Raw genomic sequence first — 20346 nt, forward strand, 5'->3', positions numbered from 1 at the left:
TGACTTGTTTGTACTTTTTATTACTCATAAATGAATATCATTAGTTTTTTCTAAATTTCTCATGCACTTGAAGCTCTAATAAGTTACGACTTAATTAGGCCGCCTACAAAGTATCTCCAACATACTCTGCCCTGGGCTTTCCTTTCTAGCTGTTGCCAAGTACGACCCATCCTTTTTATGTCTGTCTTCACTTCCATATGATGTGTTCGTTGATTTTGCTCTTTTCATTTCGCGTCGAGGACTCCAAGTCAGGGTTTGCTTTGTCTGATAACTTCCGCAGTGGGTATCCTATTCAACTCCAGCGTCATTTCCTGATTTCCTCCTGATCTGGAAGTAGGTTTTTTCCCTACCATAATCTGCATTTGCTGATAGTCTCTGGCTTATGAATCTACAATATCTTTCGTAGACTAATTTATGTAAAAATGTTTTATTTGATCAACTCTCTCGTCTATCTAAAAGTTAAGATCAGGAAAAGTATTTGCTAGAGTTCAATTTATAAGTTTTAGGATTCATCAAAACATTACCAACTTCGGAAAACTTAAACAACGACAAAATCCATCTGTCAATGTTCAGAAAAACTCACAGTACACAGCAATAAATATTTCATCAATTTTGCTACACTCAGTGATGCGAAATTCAACAGTGACTGATATCAAGTCCATAGCTTCTTATATGAATTCAAACTGATTCCTACAGAAAGATTATTCACTTAAAATGTCAATATGAGCTTGTTCGTTGTTTACGCATTACAAAGCGAATTCATCTTCTCTATCAGTGAAACAAATATGTTTTTTTTAACACTATTCAGTCTAACCTCTAAGTATCACTAGTAGAAAACAATGGACAAGTCTAGGTAGTATGTATATAATATCATCTTTCAAAGCAAACAAGTCAAAATATAATTTCTCAAAGATGTCACACTGAGTAATTGTGAAAATGCATTTATACGCACCAATTAAATGATTTTATTTGTTCGCTTAAGCCAGTGCAACTTTCATGCATATAAAACATTTGGTCAGCTAAAGTAGTTTAGCACGCATTGTTATTCCATAAGTCATCTTCAAATTGCTGCACAATTAAAAAGTGTCCACCGTTGCAGCTGTAGTAAATCAGAGCATTTTTAGGCGAGACTCTAATTTAAGGACGACCTTTGAACGAATCTTAAGTGACCTTGACAATTATTAGCCAGTCAGAAGAAAGTTAGTATAAAGTGAAAATATATTATATGAAAGTAATGAATTACAGTGGATATTCTTCTTTTACATGATTTAAAAACTTGTTAAGGTTTGGTTGAGGTTCAGAGGTTCTGAATTCACAATGCATATGGAATAGAAACTCGTTAGGGTTAGGGTTAGTTGAGGGTTAAGGTTAGGGTTAGGTGAGGGTTTAAGGTTAAGGTTAAGGTTTAGGGTTAGTTGAGGGTTAAGGTTTAGGGTTAGGGTTAGGTGAGGGTTTAGGTTTAGGGTTAGAGTTAGGTGAGGGTTAAGGTTAGGGTTAGGATGCTAACATACGAGTTTTTAAATCATGTCAAAGAAGAATATCCACCGTAATTTATTACTTTCTTTTAATATATTTTTACTTTATGCTGTCTTCTGATTGACTAATAATTGAAATTGCTTAAACGCTTCTGATTGGCTCGTCCCTAAATTAGAGTCTCGCCCATTTATAATCAATATGCCTTACTATTAAGTATTGTTCCCGTTTCACTTATTCTAGCTTTACCATGCAATTTAAGTGAATATGCTTTATACAAACGTGGATTCATTATTGTTCAGAAACCGTAAACGGTTAAAGAAAAAGAGTTAATTTAGAGTAATTATTGCAAATGATTAAAACGATCTTTCGATAATTCGAGAAGTATGAGATATTGATTGAAAGTCTTATTTCTGGCAATGGACACGGACCACTTTGTAGAAAATATTAATCAGAATTTACCAAAATAACTAATAATTTCCAAGCCAATCGGTTAAAGATGTCGTGATCACTACCAGACATTAAGGTCTTGGCATCATCCGTGATCTTGTTAAATCTAATATCACGAAACTCGAATTCATGTAGAGTCGAATACAGGAAAAGTGTCTTGAAACTATTACTACATATATTATTATTTAGCGGATTTTCAGCAACCAACAGATCCTGACAAGAATTACAAACTTCTCATTCGGCTATTCTAATGTAGTAATAAATAATTATGTGCTTAGAAATACTGTTATAAATGACTTATTGGAACCATAGTTTTATAAGTTGTTTTATGTAAATTTTTCCTATCATTTCTCAGACGAAGTAAATCCATGTTTTTTTTGGCTTAATTCAGTTTAACTAGGAGAGTTTTAAATACCGATTAATCGTTACGGTTTGTAAGGCTGAGTATTATGCCCGACTTTTAGCCTTGATCAAATCATTACAATGAATACTGCAAAAAAAACGGTCTTTTGAAAACTAAATCATTTGATACATTAAACAAGCATTAACTTATTCTTGAATTGAACAATTTGCTTTAAAAAAAATGGATTACGACTTTGTCATTTCAGTTAATTTTCAGTACCAAAATATTCACTAATGGCGAATTATTGATCTGGATTATAAACTGTATATTTTTCATATGATATGATCAAAATCCAAATAATATTTTACATATGCTATTTTCTTTATATTCATTCATTTATCCAAACAATATATCCTGTAATTAGTTGTATACGGCAGTTGTTTAGTCTATAGTATAAGACTGTTACGCAATAAACATACATTGTTTGTTAGATTTCGTTGAATTTGGATTGTAAGTAGGTTGATACACATGAATTGATGTTTTTGAACAATCGTATGTGGTGGTCATAGCCTTAACACTGATCTCATATCAAGACAATTACATATGACTATTACTAACAAATATACACTTTATTTTAATTATGATAAGTACAGGTATATAAGTTGGCGTTTATGTATAATATACTTGTATTCCATAACCAATCTACAATTTGTAAATAAATGCGGTAGAATAAATATACTATATATACATGGACAAGATAAAGATGCTTCCATTTCACTTGAATTCATTTATCATATTGAGTAACATAGATATTTACCGTTTTCTAAAGACACTAAGTAATAACTAAAGTGTTTTAGAAATGTCACTTGTATACTTAGCATGAAATTGTAAGTAATAGTAATAATAATTTACAAATGAATCGAAATACGATCTTCTTTCCCTATAACTGCCCAAAGTTTCTATGATTGGGCTTAGAATTATATTTTATTAAGGATATACAAGGTTTGAACATTTAGATTATTCTGTATGCCTTATTTTCAGATTCATCAATTATGTTCAGTAGTCGTTCTGAATGGTTATGCGTTGATAATGCTGTAAAAAATATTTATATTTCGTAACATAAAGAATTATAACTTGCTAGAAGATTTACACGTTTCAAGTTGGTATCCTTTTCGGGCTAAAGTAAACAATTTTCAATTGAGAAAGGACATTTCTGTTTGAGTGTGAGCTATTGTTTTGCTAATTTGGAAGTGAATTTTGTTCATCACTTATTCAAACGTCTTTTTAGTCATATATTTTAGGATAAACTAAACTTCTTAAGTTTGATCTATAATAATTTTGCCTTCTATTATGATATTAAAATAATTTTTATGTGCATTCATTTTCGTTCTTGTGTGTAATTAATTCTTTGACAGGGATTTGGATACCACCAACTTGCCTAGAATGATTGCACTTCAAAGAGGTCCGAATGGTTTTGGATTTGTTGTACGTGGTAAAAAAGGTGGGCAAATCATTGAATAGGAATTAAATTGCAATGTTTTACTTTTTGTAACAATTTATAAACTACTCAGTTGTTTTCTCCGAGTGAAAAAATACCTCAATGAAAGTTGTACCATGATTACTCATAGTCAAATATATAATTCGAATATGCACTCTAGAGTTGGTTACTCGCATTCATATACATTAATTTTTGACTGAAAACACTCGAACGAAAGACAGTCATCTAAACTAACATTTAGGTTCTCTGTGGGTCTGAATAAGTTAATACAGGAGCAGATAATGTTTGTTGCTTATTTAAACTCATCTGAGATTTAAATTTATTTATGAGTCAACGACACTGCCAGTTTGACAATGTGTTTATCAGAGATTTTGGTGGTAAGTTTAGATATTTTTTCACTGAATAACTTTTATTTTAGTTCTTTAGACTAGAACACTCATCGGTACTCAAAATATTGACTCGGTATTAATCATGACATTAACGAGTAATAAATATATTTGTATATATGTGGAAATGTATACATGTAAATACTAATATTCTTAACTAATTTCTTTCTTAGGATAAATTGAGACCACTGTTATTTTTACAACATTCTTCTTACATTCAACTTCATTTGTTTTATTGAATTTCGTCTACGAAACGTCGACTGTCAAGTTATTTTATTTCACGTTATCAGATGCTTTAGTTCCTATGCTCCTTTCACTACATCAGTCTGCAATGGAAAATAAACGAATAACATTTTAAAACTCGATGAGAATCGCATTTTTCACCTATTCGTTCTTATTTTTTTAATGACGATAACGACAATAATGATTACTATTAGAACGTGGCTAACATTCTTTTCATAAAATCACATATACATAGAGTATATTGGCTAGTTCAGGTGAGGCGTTACCCATTACTTTTTCCCATAAAAAGGATAGTACTCGTGAGTCATACATATGTGGGCGTAGCCTCTTAAACAAATTCCTGTGTAGACATAAACGTATACAATCAATAATTTATTAGTAATCCGATTAATAGTTATCTCTTGTAAGTCATTAAGTTTGTTACTTTAGTAACATTCCATAAAAATATGCTTATTCACTGTTAATTTGGAGATACCTGTCATTCTTTCCTGTCAAAGAAACAATTTTCAAAGTTTTAAAATACCAATTGAGTATTACTATCTTGTTAAATGTCCTAAACTATGGTCTAATTGTAAAGAATATGTTACATAAGCTAATATTGGAAACTTCAAATTTATATATAACTAAATAACGATAAATCCAGTCTTTCATGTAAACCGGAATTCAAGCACTGTTAGAAAAAAGGTGGAATTATTAATCATCCCTTTACCTTAATATTTGAATGGGAAATACATTTTCCGTTTTTGTGGTCAATTAAACAAGTTGTTTGTCACGGATTATTGTACTTATTTTAATCACGAAAACAGTCAAATTAAAAAGAATATACTAGATAGTTCAAATTAGTCAACTGTGTAAAAATCAATATCAGACTGTAACGTCTTTAACAGCTACCACTCATAAATGATTGTTTTACTTAAGGTTTGTTTTAGTAAGCGTTTTAACGCAAATCCATATATGCAATAAAAAAAATATGTGATTGGGTTTAAACAGCTTATTCAATCATAGGTTAGTGCAAGTGAAACAACACAACAGAAAGTAAATACTTTTCATAGATATCGAGCCAAAGCAATCAATTCTTTAACCTAGAACTCATTTGTCTTCAACCTGTACAGCTATGTGATCAAAAATATTGTATTACAATACCATGTATGTTACTGTATACGAAGAAAAGTTGATTGACGTCGGTGAAATAAACTGGAAATGGTGAACTTACTCATCGGTTACTTTTGAATTGCTTATTATTAATAAAGTCAAAAGCTTAAACAAAAAGAGAGAATTATTCACTTTGAGTTGATATTAGTTACATATGGTCATATCAAATTAGAACAAATGTCTTTAGAAAATCTTTCAAATTTCATAAACCATTCTATCCTAATTCTTTTTTTACTAAAATTAATCTAAATTGAATTTACCAGAATTACTCTGTGAACGATTAAACTGTGAATAATGTGTAATAATCTTTGGCCTTTTTGTATAGGAATATCTGGAAATTTTACACCATGTCTTGAGTGTCCAGCATCACAATACCTTGAGAAAGTTGAACCCCATAGTGCAGCAAGCAAGGCAGGTTTGAAAGCAGGTGATTTTATATTGGAGGTAAGTTAAATTTTAGTGTCAAATATGTGGTTGAGCTAATACTAAGCTTTTAAGCATTACTAATTACTTATCGAATAAGCATACTTAGACTGGTATCAATTAGTATTTAGTGAATTAACCTATTCATTTAATTTCACTCAAACTAATGTATTTTAAAGTCATTTTTTAACCAAATATCTGAAGCAGAAAAAAAGAATAATAAACGTATTTCACAGAAAACCAATCGATTCTAGTGACCTTTAGATATTACTAAAGAAAAAACCACGTTTTCGGTCTCACGGGCGAACGCCTAATCTCTAGACCACGCAATACTATAGGTCGACTGAAGTTAAACCTTAACATTGCTGGCTCAGTGGTCAAGAGGTTAAGCGTTTGCGCGCGTGTTCGAAAGTCTCGTGTACGAGTCCCACGTGCGCGATCGTGGATGTGAACTGCTGACGCATCCCGTTCTAGGGTGAAACGGTCCACCGGTGCTTGTAGGTTTTCGATTCGCGAATTCAGCTGTTATATTTTCATGTTTTGTTTATGTAATTTTGGAACCTGTGTATTCCAGCTGTTGTTATGATGGAGATCATTTGAAAATGCAATTTCAGTCATAAATCTGAATAGTACCTCTTAGATACGAACATTATTACTGTTAAGACTATAGTGATATTAAACATGAAGCAAATTTGAATGAATAGTATGAATGTAAGTATTTATACTTTTCATACAACGTTCTAAGAAACGACTGTCATGAACTTGGAAAGTTGGTTAGAGAACGTTTGTTTAATATTGAATTTATTCAGTGTGAGATGAATGTTAAACACTCAAATTTATCGTTCAAGGATTTATGTTGTTTTAGTTTAGCATGGAAATGTTATTTTTCAGTTCACTTGTTCGAAAACGTTAAGATTCTAGGAACATTGTAATTAACATCAATCTCCCATGAAAAATAATCAAAAGTAACTGTAAAGGGGATATATGTGAAATTTCAGCGAAAAAATATTTTTTAAAAGAAGGCAGGTAAATAACACTTTCAGTTTACTCAGAGTTTCATATCAAACACTCACAAAAAGTCTTCAAACCATACTTTAGGAAAATTGGTCGTATCAGAAGTCTAACGGGCTTCATAAAGCTCTATAAATTCATTAGATAATTACATCTACAGCGTTTGTTTTTCAACAGAAGTACTTGATATGCAATACTAATTTTCGTGAGAAAAGTAATATCGTCCGTCAAAATTAACAGTAAACTAAGTTATTTCTTATCGCAAATACTAGTGAAATTTTTTTGAAAGATTGATAATCACTTTTGGATGGATGGTTGCACACGTACTTATAAACAAACAGAACACTATTCACTTTCAGTATTTTTATAATGTTTTTCTTACATGTTACTGATTTGTAAAGAAATAGACACTTTTAGTATGCTTCAATGCCATCAACGAACATTTAAAAGGCTGAGTAGAAACCGTTACTTCATCCTACTTAGAGAGATCTCACAAAAATTACGTCATTATGATGATTTGCTTTTACAGTTTTTAAAGAATCTCTGTACACCAGCAGTTATAGCCATGAACAAAGTAGTTGCTTAAAAGTCATCATAAAATACATTGTTTAGGGAGCATTTATCGGTAATATGCAAACAATTACATGTAGTCCGTTCCTGGCATTACTTAAATAACTAATAAAATTGGAAATTAAATGGAAGGTATATTAAAGTCTTTGAATTTTTTTATCTTGAAGCCTCAAGATGAGTAAAATACTGATTTTGACTACAAATATCAACAAGTTTTTGGTTCTTTTTATGTCGCTTATCAACCGTTTGGTTTGTTTAGGTTTAACAGTACGGTTTAGTTACTGTTTTCAATATAAGTAGTATAAAATTATATCGATCTTGTGTTATTATCAGAATATTGGGGAAATAAATGGAAATCCAGAAAATTATTGCAAAACGTTTAACAACATCCTAAATACACTGTAAATTCAGCACCTACATGATAATCCAGATGGTTGGACCCCAGTTGTTTTATTCGAATTTCACATCAAAACAGTTACTGAGGACAATAATGGAATTTTTCAGAGAATGGTAAAGTGACTGAATATGTATGAGCAGATTTTTTACTATTAGTGATTATTAATTTAATTACTTCGTTTCAGTTAAACAATTCACAGTGTCGACCGCGTAATACGTTTCTGGCCGTAAAAGAGGAAATTCATCGGTTTGCTGAACAATATATTATTCTTCCATTACCTGTCGTTCAATGGTATGGATAAGTATTGTTATTTGATAGGTTATCAGTAGAAGAGAATATCCATGTCTGTGTTGCTGTTGTTCCCATGGTACTTTAAGAGTGTTTTTGACACCGACGAAAACATTTCAATATCGTATCCTGAAAAACGCCAATCTTATTTGCATAATGTGAATAACATTTTTCGTAAAACACCAGTTCATTTATTTATAACTATTTTATCCTTCTCTCCTTCAGGTAAATAATATCAACGTTACTACAATGTCACATGAAGCTGTTGTCTCACTTATTAGAGGTTCCAGTGATATTTTAGGTCTAAAAGTGATAACTGTTGACTCGGATCAAATTAATTCAACTCCCAAATTATCACATCAATCCGCAAAAAGTAAGTGATAGTTTTAGACAATATTCATACTATTTTTCCCGTTATTTTGGCCATACTGATATTGTTTTAGTCTGAAAGATGCAAATAATTTTTTTATATGCATACATAATAACTTATATTTTAAGAGTATTATCTTACAACCAAGTAATCGAGAGTGACAGAAGGAAAATCCATAATAAATAATCTACCTAATTTTCACTTGTTGTTTGCTGATTTGGATTTCTGGTGGGATTTACATTTTTAAATATTCAGACATTTACAAACAACTGCATTTTTTATAAGTCTGTAAGCAAACTGGCGTAATATATCATTCATTCTACTCACAAACTCTATGGACTTCTGTTGTTACGGGTGGTGTCCAAAATCTGATACTGATACACAGTGTGCTACGCGCTAACTTCCCAACTAACTACGTGAGCGAGAACACAAGAGTGAGAGATACAGTGTATTGGGACATTGAATAAAATCCACGAAGACTCATCCATATGTATACCACTCTAATCCATAGGATATTTATCCATTTCTTTGCCAATGAAATGCACTTGTCTTTTAGGTCATTTCTGATTGTCATTGGTTGAACTTCTCATTAGGCTACTTCTGATCGGCTCTCTCTATATCAACTTCGATATGAACGAATACTCATATACGCTTAGAACGAACGGTCTGACTTATGGTTTTGAGTAATATACATTTGTTTCATTAATGCATATTATGTGAATATTATAAATGAGACGATGCACTATTTTCGTTAAATTTTGATTACCTGAATAAACAGCGCTATACTTCCATTTCCATCGTTATAATTTAATAAAATGTTCCAATGACAGAGGATTTCTTTATTTCCTGTCATTTTCAAACTATTTTCAAACTCATTCTTGATCAATAAAGTATTCATAATGAAAATTTCCTCTATAGGTAACAAATTTTACGAATCTTCAGACAACATTTACAGTTCAAAAGCAAAAAAGTCCAATTATGAGGATAAGTTTTCAAACAAACATTGTGAATCTGTAGAAAATCATTGGCCTAGGAACACTGAAAATGCTTACAAAACCATTTGTAGAGACTCATTTTATAGAAATCAGAATAATTTCTCAATACTATTAGAAAACTCAACAAATAAATCTTCGTCCAATGATTTTATCTGTGGAGAAAAATTAAAGTCTCTTCGACTAGATCCTAGTCCATCGGTATCCTCAATGGACGTACCTTCATACAGAACACCAGCCCCCGCACCACCGTCTAGTAAACCAGTTCTAACAACTGGAACTTTATCTAAAAGTGTATTCCAAAATGGACCATATAAAAAAGCAGAATGTAATCTGACTATTAGCTTAAAGGTAAGTATATTAATTGAGGATTCGATAGTTTTATTAGTATTGATAATTTTATGCTCTACGACTAAATGTATCTTGCTCGCTGGTTTTTCAACTTTAGAATCCTAAAAATTTTGTTAGGTTCCGATCGATGTTCGTTTTATGCGACAATTCGATTTAGTCATACATTTACTAAATGCGTCGGAACTGGTGTATTTAGTGTGCAGACTCAAACTTCTAAATATGTAAAAAAAAGCAGAGTTAGTGGAATATTTGTGTAAAACTCCATTAAAGGAAATATCTTTACACATTTGAGTAATCTAATATTTAAAAAGTAAGGACACAATGGCTTTGCTGACATGAGGATTGTGTTCTTATCAGACAACAATAAAAATATAATACAAATTGCAGAATCTGCTGAAATCTCATCAATTTTTAGAGACCAGAAATGTTGAATAATCAGTGATTAAAAACAACTGGGATAATAAATTTAATAGAAATTTGAAGTAATAATGTACTTAAATGTAAATTTAATTGGAACTTACATCGATTAAGAATCGAATGGAAACTATATATCACTTAGGAACTAATTTGTGGTTATTTTAAATACTCATTGACCGCCACTCGTTTACGGGTTCTTAGTCTGTAGTTTCAGTGAACTCTAAAATATTTATTTTCATCAAACTACCTGTTTATGTAAAAGTGAACTGCCCACCAGTGATTGTTTCTTGATGGTTTACAGAAATATCAATAATGAATCCTGAAATTTTGTGTGAACAGTTTCAGAAGTGTGAAATTTATTTTCAAAACATAAGACGCAAACAAGCTGTATGAAAAAACAGAATTTTTGAAAACATTTGTCAATAAATTCAGGAGTACAGATAATAAACTGTCTTCGAGAATCCAGATTTTGAAGTTTAATCCTTGCGTTGTAGGACAAAACTAGCATTCAGTGTCCTCTAGTTTCTAGTGGTTTTTAAAGCGACGTCAGTTGATCAATTAAAATTCCTTGAAGCTGAATGAAAACCTGTACTGAGATAAGACTGAAGACAAATAGTGAATATCTGAAGGCTATAATTACTGCTTCGTAGGGCAAGATTGCCCAAAATATTTTCTATCAAATGAAAACTGTCGAAATATTTTCTTGACATTCTGATTTTAGATGTATATTCATCCTAAAGTCTTCTTACATCTTGAGCCATGTACTTTATGTTGTGATGTTGTTTGACAGACTTCATCATCAATAAAAGGATCGATAAGTAAAATCGTTAGAGGCTTTGAGTTGGTGCTTTAGTAAATAGGTAGTCTTACGCCTGAATTGATCTCCTTGTCACTGTAGTCATTTATATTGTGGTTATCTGTTATTTGTAATTAAAATTAAATCATTCATTTTAGCTTTTTATGATTAGAACTTTGTTTAATCTCTTCTATTTATAGCAGATATTTTATCTTCTCAGTATTATTTAATGTGAGTCCTATGTTTTTTAGTCCAGGCCAACACTCTCAGAAAAAACTTTCGATTCTGTAAATAAACCTGAAAATTCTTTATCCTTTGATCATCCACCTCCTCCAACTCCACCTCCTATATCTTCTAGCAGCATAAATTTAATACCATCTCCACCGCCACTTATGACAACTCCAAATAAAACGTCTTCCAGTATAAACTCTGAATTGCCAACAGGTATTCTGAAAAAGACACCACATGATAAGTTTTCAGAAAGTATTAAACCGTCTAAAAATTTAGAAGATGCTCGGAACCAGGATATTTGGTCAGATCAGCTCTTACTCCCTCCACCCCCGCCTCCAGAGGAATTTGAATTAAATGTTACTGAACCGGCGACTCAGCACTCTAATTGCCAACAGAATTCTAATGGCTATGACATTAATAATCATACTGCTTACAAAAGCTTTTCATTATCACAAACTGTTAAGAAAACATCTTTTGAAGATAACCTTAGAAGGGCAGTAGCTGAACGCCGTCGTCTGATTGAAATGGCTTCTGGAGAGGATGACCATGATTCTGAATCAATACTTAATAAAAGTTGTCATAATACAACGTATACAGAGAATAATACCAGAACTTTAAAACAACAAGCAGAAATTGTTTCATCAAATGAAAAGTCATTTAAAACAGCTGCAGAAAAACTACATTTTCAGACATTATCTAGTATTTTACCAACGAACAATACTATTCCTCCACCGGAAAATTTTAAAGATTTCGATAACTCCATGAACAAAGTTCATTGTAATACGGAACTAAATAATGACAAAGTTCCAATAGCAACTAAACCAAAGCTTCCATTAATACAACCATCTTATACTAAAAACGTAAACACAATTCAAGGTTCAAGAACTATTGAACAAAGTAAACTTAATTCGGTAAACTCATTGACCAATATCAGCTGTAACGGTGCTCATAAAACTGATTTGTTGCGAGAGATCTCGACATTTAAACAGAACACTGTTACGGAAACGAAAACGAGTTCTGGAAAATCTATTGGTCATCCTAGATCCACAACACCCTCATCGCTTCAATCATCATCTTATTTTATTTCTGAGGTTCCTAAAATAATGTGGTCTACTAAATAAAATCATTTCAAGAAAGTACAGTAATCTATCTGTTGATTAAATTTCTTTCCTGTTACTATGTTAATGAAACAGATTGTTAATACATGCTCAGATTCTTATTATCGTACAAAACTAAGTACTTTTCAGAAAGTCTATTGTTTTTTTTTGACAAATGATAAATTGGTCAAGTTGTAAAAAGAACAAAAACAGAAACCAAATTTAGGCTTGTCATAACATAGAAAATTGTTAACAATATCCAATTATTTAGTTTTCATAGAGTGAAAATGCCTAGTATTCATTTGTTCATCCAAATAGGCATGTTCATTGGGTTAACTATTTTAGCGTTCATTTCTTATTTAACAATTATTCATATCTATGAAATGTTTTACTAAACAATAAATACCACATACCACATTATTGAGAAGTGTGAAATAATCTCGACAATTCTTCATTCATGTAGTTACTTATCTTAATTAAAACCACACATTAAGCTGTACTGATCTCTTGAAGTAATGATTAATATCAAAAATAACGGATTTTCATTCGTTAATGATAAATAATAATGTATTTTTTTTCAAATTCAAATAATTGTTTATTAAAAGAATATAATTTTTAATTAAAATGAAATGAACAATTATATATATATATATGACTGGTTATCCTCTGAGTGATTAATAGTTTCGTGGCTGCTTGAATTTTAGATGACCTTCTTATAACCTCGGTCTTTACAATCATAACCACTTAGTGTTATTCATATGGTCTAGTAGTTTACTCATAGGTTGACATGTCCATTGACAATGAATTGATGTATATGAAAGAGTCTATGTATGATTAGAAGTTTTTGGTGTAATAAGATGGAAAATATTCGTAAGATTTTAAAGTTAACAATTCAATACAATTGTTTTTTACATGCAAAATATCGTAAAATGTTGTCCAAAACTATATAATTAACATAATTCTACTGGCTGCTCCAATATATGTGCTACTTTTTGTTATCCAATTACGGTAAAAAATAAGATAAAAACACAAGCTGTCAGAAATACACACCTGACTGGTATAATCGATAGCATTCAAATAATGGAATGGCATTCAGTTTACACTCAGTCCAATACACCTAGGCCTATATATGGTGAGACTTTAGTGGCCCTGGATCTGACTCCACTAAAAGTGGACAAATGATTGTTATTGAATGATTGCTGTCGAAATATGCATCCTGAATATTCTCGTATATTATTTTCGACTTAAATCGCGTTAGTGAGTAACGGGATTATATAAGCCAAATACGAGAATGGATTTTGAATATATATATTTCATGCATTCATTGATTTGAACAGGCAATCAGAGAGAAGAAACAAAGAATGAAGAACGAAGCAGATTGAAAAAGCGAAGAGAAGAGAGCGAAGTGAAATGACGTTGAATGGAGAAGGCGTGTGAGCCAACTCGATTTATTCAAGTATTAGTCGATATTTATAGTTACACAAAAATAAACTACAGAAATGTGATGAGTAGGATAAGATGTACACACACATATACTCATATAAAAACAGTCAGGGTTGATTAGTGAACGATTATCAAGGTCAAAACGTGACTCAAGAAGAATGGATAAATTAACCTGTCCAGAAGCCAGAATAAGTTATGTGGGGTTAACATAGTAACCGATACTATAAGATTATAATTTATGTACGAGCCAATCAGTAGCGTTTGAGGGATTTCAAGGTCACAGTGCCTATTTCTGTACCCGATGCTCACATACGATCGGTCCACAGCGGATATTAGAGAAGACGTGATAATTGAGCGGCTACAACAAATTGAACAACTAAGAAGTTCCATTATTTGTAATTGTGCCAATGAAATGACTTGTAGACCTTGTGCAGACTACCATGATGATGCTGCTTTTCAATGTAATATATGTTGGAGCAGGAAATCTGCTGGAATAGGAACTCTTTTTGCTCGATCCAGATTGAGACTTAAGTAAATTATGGTAATTTTTTGCCAACTGGATAACAGAAGCATCAGTAACACTGGCTGCAACATTCGCAGATGTTACTGAAGCTTTGGTTGTGCAGTGGCATGGGTTTTGTAAAGATATATGCTCAGTACAAACGACAAACTTACACGAGTACTTTGTAAGAGTCGTAAGAATCGTTGAAATAGATGAAACAGTTGTCAGAAAACGAAAATTCAATAGATGAAATAGTGTAAAAAAGTTAAAGAAGTAATTATTCATTTTTTAAGTAGCAACTTTGATGAGTTAACGATTTATAGAATTCGTAAGCACTTTTCAAGCCAGTAATATCATGTACCAACGAAAATGATGTCCAAGCCTTCTACTAGTTGATTCAAAGCTTCTAACACATCCCTATAGGTTCTCGTCACAGAACACATCAAGATAATTTATACTGTTAAGAATAGTTCCATGTGTAATTATTTAAGTCTGAGAACAAAAAATAGTGACTAACAAAACGTCGTAAAACAAGATATCACTAGATGGAAATCATAAAACGTGGAATGTATTTTTAGATGAACAATATATACTGTCAGAAATACTCGTTAGTCATACATTATCGTTCATACATACGTCACGTAATTTCAAGGAATTCGCTCTCTTCCATGAAGAGGCAAAAATACATTAATCGCGTCGTAATGTTTGTTCTGTAATGCTTCAGCATGATTGGACATACACTTAAAGTGGAAATTAAATAGTGTACTTATCGAATAAAATGGTACGGTTCCTCAACAAGGTTCAACAGTGAGTGGTTAAATTCCTATTCAAAGAGAAGAGATTGCCTGGGGGACGGTATTATGATCACAAATTATGTGAATGTAGCGTTCTACGTATCAATATATCATCTAAAAATGACAGATTTCAGAAATATTTAAATGAAGATAATTTACAAACAAATAGTAATCTGAATAATAGCTAGTAACAACTGCACTTAAACAAGGGTTCAGTGAGTATGAAGAATTCGAAGATAACAGTTACAATTATTAGGCAGTGGTCATTACAGTGAAAACACAGTGATAACATAACAATCAAGGTTCATTGCACATTATAAGCTGCAATTCTTCGAAATTTAGGTCGACTACTGAATTTATTAAGTAGTATATTGTGACGTACGAAATAATTAAATAGGCGAGAAATAATGACCCTAGTTACTAACGCATATACCATGTCCATGAAAACAGTGTATATTCAGTTAGCATACAAAATCATACAAAGGTTTACTAGTTTTTCCTTCACTTGACGTTAAGTGGGGGAACAACTCATGTCATTCATAATTTTGAAACTATCTCTTGTTAAACCAGAAAACGTCGATTCTTGTCAGTTTTATTTTCAGCCTTTTGGTGTTAGATGACAATGTATTTTAGACAGTCTCACATTCTGCATATTCGTTTTTTTAGTCGTCCCTTTTACCATTTAGGACAAGAGAAATACGATTCGTACATCAAACATACGTTACTTTCAAGAAATCTGACACTTCCTGATCATAATGTGAACTGAAGTACGTCATAAAGTTTGAGAGTTAAACGAATTATACTTTACCAGAAATTCCGCAAGTCGTTCGATAAATAGGACAAAAAATTGGTCCAAAACCAAGTTACAAAAGCATCCTGGAAGATTGAACTGAAAAGTATATTAAACGAAATTACAAATATCATTTCAATAGACCAAATCCTTCTATGTAGTAGTCTTTATGAAAACAAAGAGATCAATTAGAATCAAATATCAGCGTCCTTGTATTTTAGCTCATAATTAGTGATCATTGGTAACAGAGAAAAAGTAGGAAACCAATTTTTACAAATACTGTCGAAAATTTGACTTATTAGACCGCTATACGAGAAAGACTGATCACTTCAATCCTAGTTTGAAATTTACATATTCATTCACGTCTATTAAAGATCCCTTTAACGTTGATACCTTTGGATTGACTTGAAGTATAAATGTTTAACGGTTTATTGATAAATTTATAACAAATGTGAATTTTAAACTGTAAACTGTAAAAAAGCCTGGACCAGATTGCCAGACGAAACGTTCGATTCACTTCAAATTCTTTCGCTGAGATTTTACAAATCCATTCTTCCTCTTTAGTGTAAGCAGTACTGTTTGATTTGAAGGAAAATCGAGATAAACTAAAAAGGAAGAAACATATTTCGACTACTTGTTATCATTTTTATCATTAGTTCACGGGCGCCCATTTCACCCTTATAATTTCGTTTTAAAATTGTTCACAAACAATTACGTTTGAAAAAACAAGCATATTTATGACATTTTGAAAAACGTGTTTTCACAATCATAATTTTTACTTAACCTTACCAGTTGTGTTACAGATGTAGAGTCAAAAATAAAACATCGTTCTCAGCTTTCGAGACAGAGTGTAAGCAATGAATATTTGTTGTGAAAAAACTTGCGAAGTAAATCATTATGCCTGGGTATTAACAAATAAATGTGTTTCTGCTATAACGAACTAATTTTATTATATGATGCGCTTTATTGAGATTTTCTTACTGGTTCATGTTCGAAATTCTCTCCTACGGTCTCAGTTGTATGATTTACTCTAAGGCTATTGCATTACTGCAGAACTGTAATAGAGTCACGATTTCGATGACGAAGATTTTCAAAAAAAAAAGTTCCACCGTTAGTGAAAAACGCGTCTAGGAGTATACAAAAGTATTTGATGCATACTTATTAAGCTAAGGTGCTCCTTGACGTATAGCTTGTAGGCATGTTTAAAAAATATATCGATATCAAAACTGACGATTCAAACTATTCAATAAAACATTATGGTTTTATGCAGTTTTAGTGTTCACTAGTCTAAGCAAGGTAACTGAAAGACAAAATGAACTACAACAGTCAATATTCATTAACTTTTAATTTTTATAGTCAGTTCTTTTATTTCAATTATTTTGAATGTTTCGTTCTACGCGTTTAATATGTACGTCATGTTTAAACAGATACTCTCTCTCTCTGTATATGTATATATATATATATATATATATATATATATATATATACTCAGGAAAACCCAGGATATATTTCACATGAAAACGAAAATATAAAACACACTCCTATCACATCTTAAAATTAAAAAAATAGATAAAACGGTGATGACAAGTTGGATAAACAACGAAAATGTTCTTAAATAATCAATAATTGTGGAAATTGAATTTTTCCACAAGTAGTTAATCAGTGAATTAAGACGGAATAATAGTTTTCAGAAACAAAAATATAAATAATGAATAATTTCTTCTTATGTGGGTAAACGAATTTATATGGATCGATGTTGTTCGGCTTATAAAACTTGCCTAAGTACTTTAGGAAATACGAATTGAAATTGCCAGTTAGCTTATTATTACAAGTAATTTATATATAAGACTGTGTTTAAAAGGCATGTTTTAATGTATGTGGCATTTTGAAATTTTTTAGTGCGACCGTATTTAAAGAGTCAGTTGCTCGATTCACTGAAATGTATATCCATAATGAAATTGTTTCCTCCTGTCACAACGATTTTCCTTTTGATACTTCAGAAATTCGGTAGACAGCAACTGTTTTAAAATGGCGATGACTTTAAGTGTGTGTTGATTAAATTGGGACCTGATTAGCTCAAGTACAAATATTTGACAGAGCTTTCAACTCTTTGTTAAATATTCCCTGGAGACCTATATTTTTTTATTTTACATTAGCTTGTTTTTCCCGTCCACGTACTGATTTTGTAAATAAAATTCGAGATGAATAAATTTTAAAAATTCGTTCAAATCTATTTTTTGACTGATCTGACACTGTGTCTATATTACAGATAAAATCACCAAATAATCAATAAGAAGTCAGGCTTATTCCAAACAAAGATGCCTAGCCATTTGTGTTTTTCTCCAGTTGTCTAGTTTTAAACGTCACGTATAGGTTGTTGAATATAACTAAAGATTTACAAGATCGATAGCTCTCACTGAAATGCACCTTATAGCAAAGGGTGATCCTGTGTTCACAGATATCAATTTACGATATATGGAGTAACGTAAAACTAAAGTTGGAATAAAACACCTTCCTTCCAAAGGACTATCACAGAAGCATAATGAATATATCATTGACTAACAAACAGAGATAATAAGAAAAACTGAATTTCTGAACATGAAAGCTCATATTTAACTTTCAAAACAGGTTTCAAACCAAATATTTATATTAATTCTATTGCCATTAAAATTTCCTAAGCTAATTACCGCTTATCCTCAACTAGACATAAAATAAATTTCATTATCATAAGGAAAAATAAAAGTTACATACATATTTCGCGTTGATCAAACAATTTCATTATCAAAAAAGTTGAAAATAACTTCGTATTATTTCAACAATAGTAAGTTTATTACTCCGTGAATACCAAACAAAAAACAGCATAGTTTCCTATGCTCAAAACAACATTTTTACAACTCATCATCTGTCATGTCACATCGCTTTTTAATTTCAGGAAAAATAATTTTACTTTAATTTTAAAAGTGATATTTTTATTTTCTGTAAAGATTATTTAAATGAAAGTAAAGTGATTATCTGTCATTCATGTCTACATAATGAGAATATTATGTATGTTAAACCAATAATAATAATAATAATAATAATAATAATAATAATAATTAACTATTATGGTCGATTAATTTATGCTTCATTGAATATTAAAAATCGAAAATGAATTAAAAAGCTTTTCATAACAAAACAAATTTGTTTTATTTATTTAGCTAATTGGTTTTGCTTAAATGAATCTAAACAATAAATAACTTGTAGAATGAATTTATTGAATTCAAATTAAACCACAAATTATATCTGTGCTTGTTTATTTTCATTTCAATTTTCCGATGAAATAATTGACGGATTAATTATAATGATAATATTTATGTGTATATCTAGTTGTAATAGACGGTGGAAATAAATTGATTTCGGACAATTTGTAAACATGAATGGAATATTCACTGCCAATAATGTGATTTGGTTTCTTACTTCTTATGTGATGTCATGTAAAATTTGTGAACTCATTGATGTTAAGATAAGGAATATACCTTATTTACGTATAAGAATAACTATTGAAAAGACATTGATTTGTCAAAAAGAACTGCTAACAATAATGTAACCTATATTTTAATGTCGTTTGCTTTTAGGACAATACAGGTGGATTTTTTTGTAAGTGTCTCACTCCACGTATCCTCTTCAGTTAAATAACTCCTAAATTCTTCTAGTATGTTTTCATTTATGTGCCAATGAGTTTAGTCTGTATTTTTTTAGGATTCTAAACTTAAAGCGAACTATATATTAAAAAGAATGAAATGGATTCAAAAGGTTATAAATTAAAATTAAGGGGGAAATGAGATTTTATTTATTGTGGAAAATCAATCAGCAGCTAGGTGATTTTGAGTTATTCATTATATAGTTGTATAAAAACATTGTTAACGAACTGAATGTATACTAAAAAAGTGTAAAATCGTCTTGTTAACAAATGAACTCTATTTTACATAGTAAATCATACTGAGAGATTTTTATCCTCTGAATCGTTCAGTCACACTGGTGCATGGGAAAGAATACAATTTTGACTTACTTGTAGTACATTTTCTAGTCTAATTTCCTTAAATTTGCTCGCATGTCGGAGAAAATACTAACAGGTAACGTTTTGTAATCTTTCCTATTCAAAGTGGTTTATTATGTACTACAAAAAAATTAATAGTAATACAAAAATGTAAAACAAGTTTCTTGCTTACGGTACTGCTCACATCTGTTATAAAAGAGAGAACTTATCAGCCTACATCTAAGAGATATTCTCCTGATAGATTCGTTTACTTGCTCAACTTAAAACAGAGACGCATTTTGTACGCGTTTCAT

General features: G+C 31.0%; 1 protein-coding gene across 2 annotated transcripts in view; it reads left to right on the top strand.

Moving 5' to 3' along the window:
- SHN1 (Protein shank) overlaps positions 1 to 14370 on the top strand; it is a gene marked incomplete at its 5' end in the record, with an annotated part of 65045 nt that extends 50675 nt beyond the window's left edge. The window contains 5 exons of one of the 2 annotated variants that reach the window (XM_012936414.3): positions 3682 to 3767; positions 5871 to 5989; positions 8460 to 8607; positions 9523 to 9947; positions 11412 to 14370. In XM_012936414.3, the coding sequence (XP_012791868.2) occupies positions 3682 to 3767; positions 5871 to 5989; positions 8460 to 8607; positions 9523 to 9947; positions 11412 to 12512 (1879 nt within the window). In that variant the 3' untranslated portion in view covers positions 12513 to 14370. Of the gene's footprint in view, positions 1 to 3681; positions 3768 to 5870; positions 7695 to 8459; positions 8608 to 9522; positions 9948 to 11411 lie in introns of those variants that run through there. The other variant, XM_051210801.1, reaches the window with a different exon arrangement.
- Between the last annotated feature and the right edge of the window lie 5976 nt (positions 14371 to 20346).

Source organism: Schistosoma haematobium, chromosome ZW, assembly GCF_000699445.3.
Source record: "Schistosoma haematobium chromosome ZW, whole genome shotgun sequence".
Classification (NCBI taxonomy): domain Eukaryota; kingdom Metazoa; phylum Platyhelminthes; class Trematoda; order Strigeidida; family Schistosomatidae; genus Schistosoma; species Schistosoma haematobium.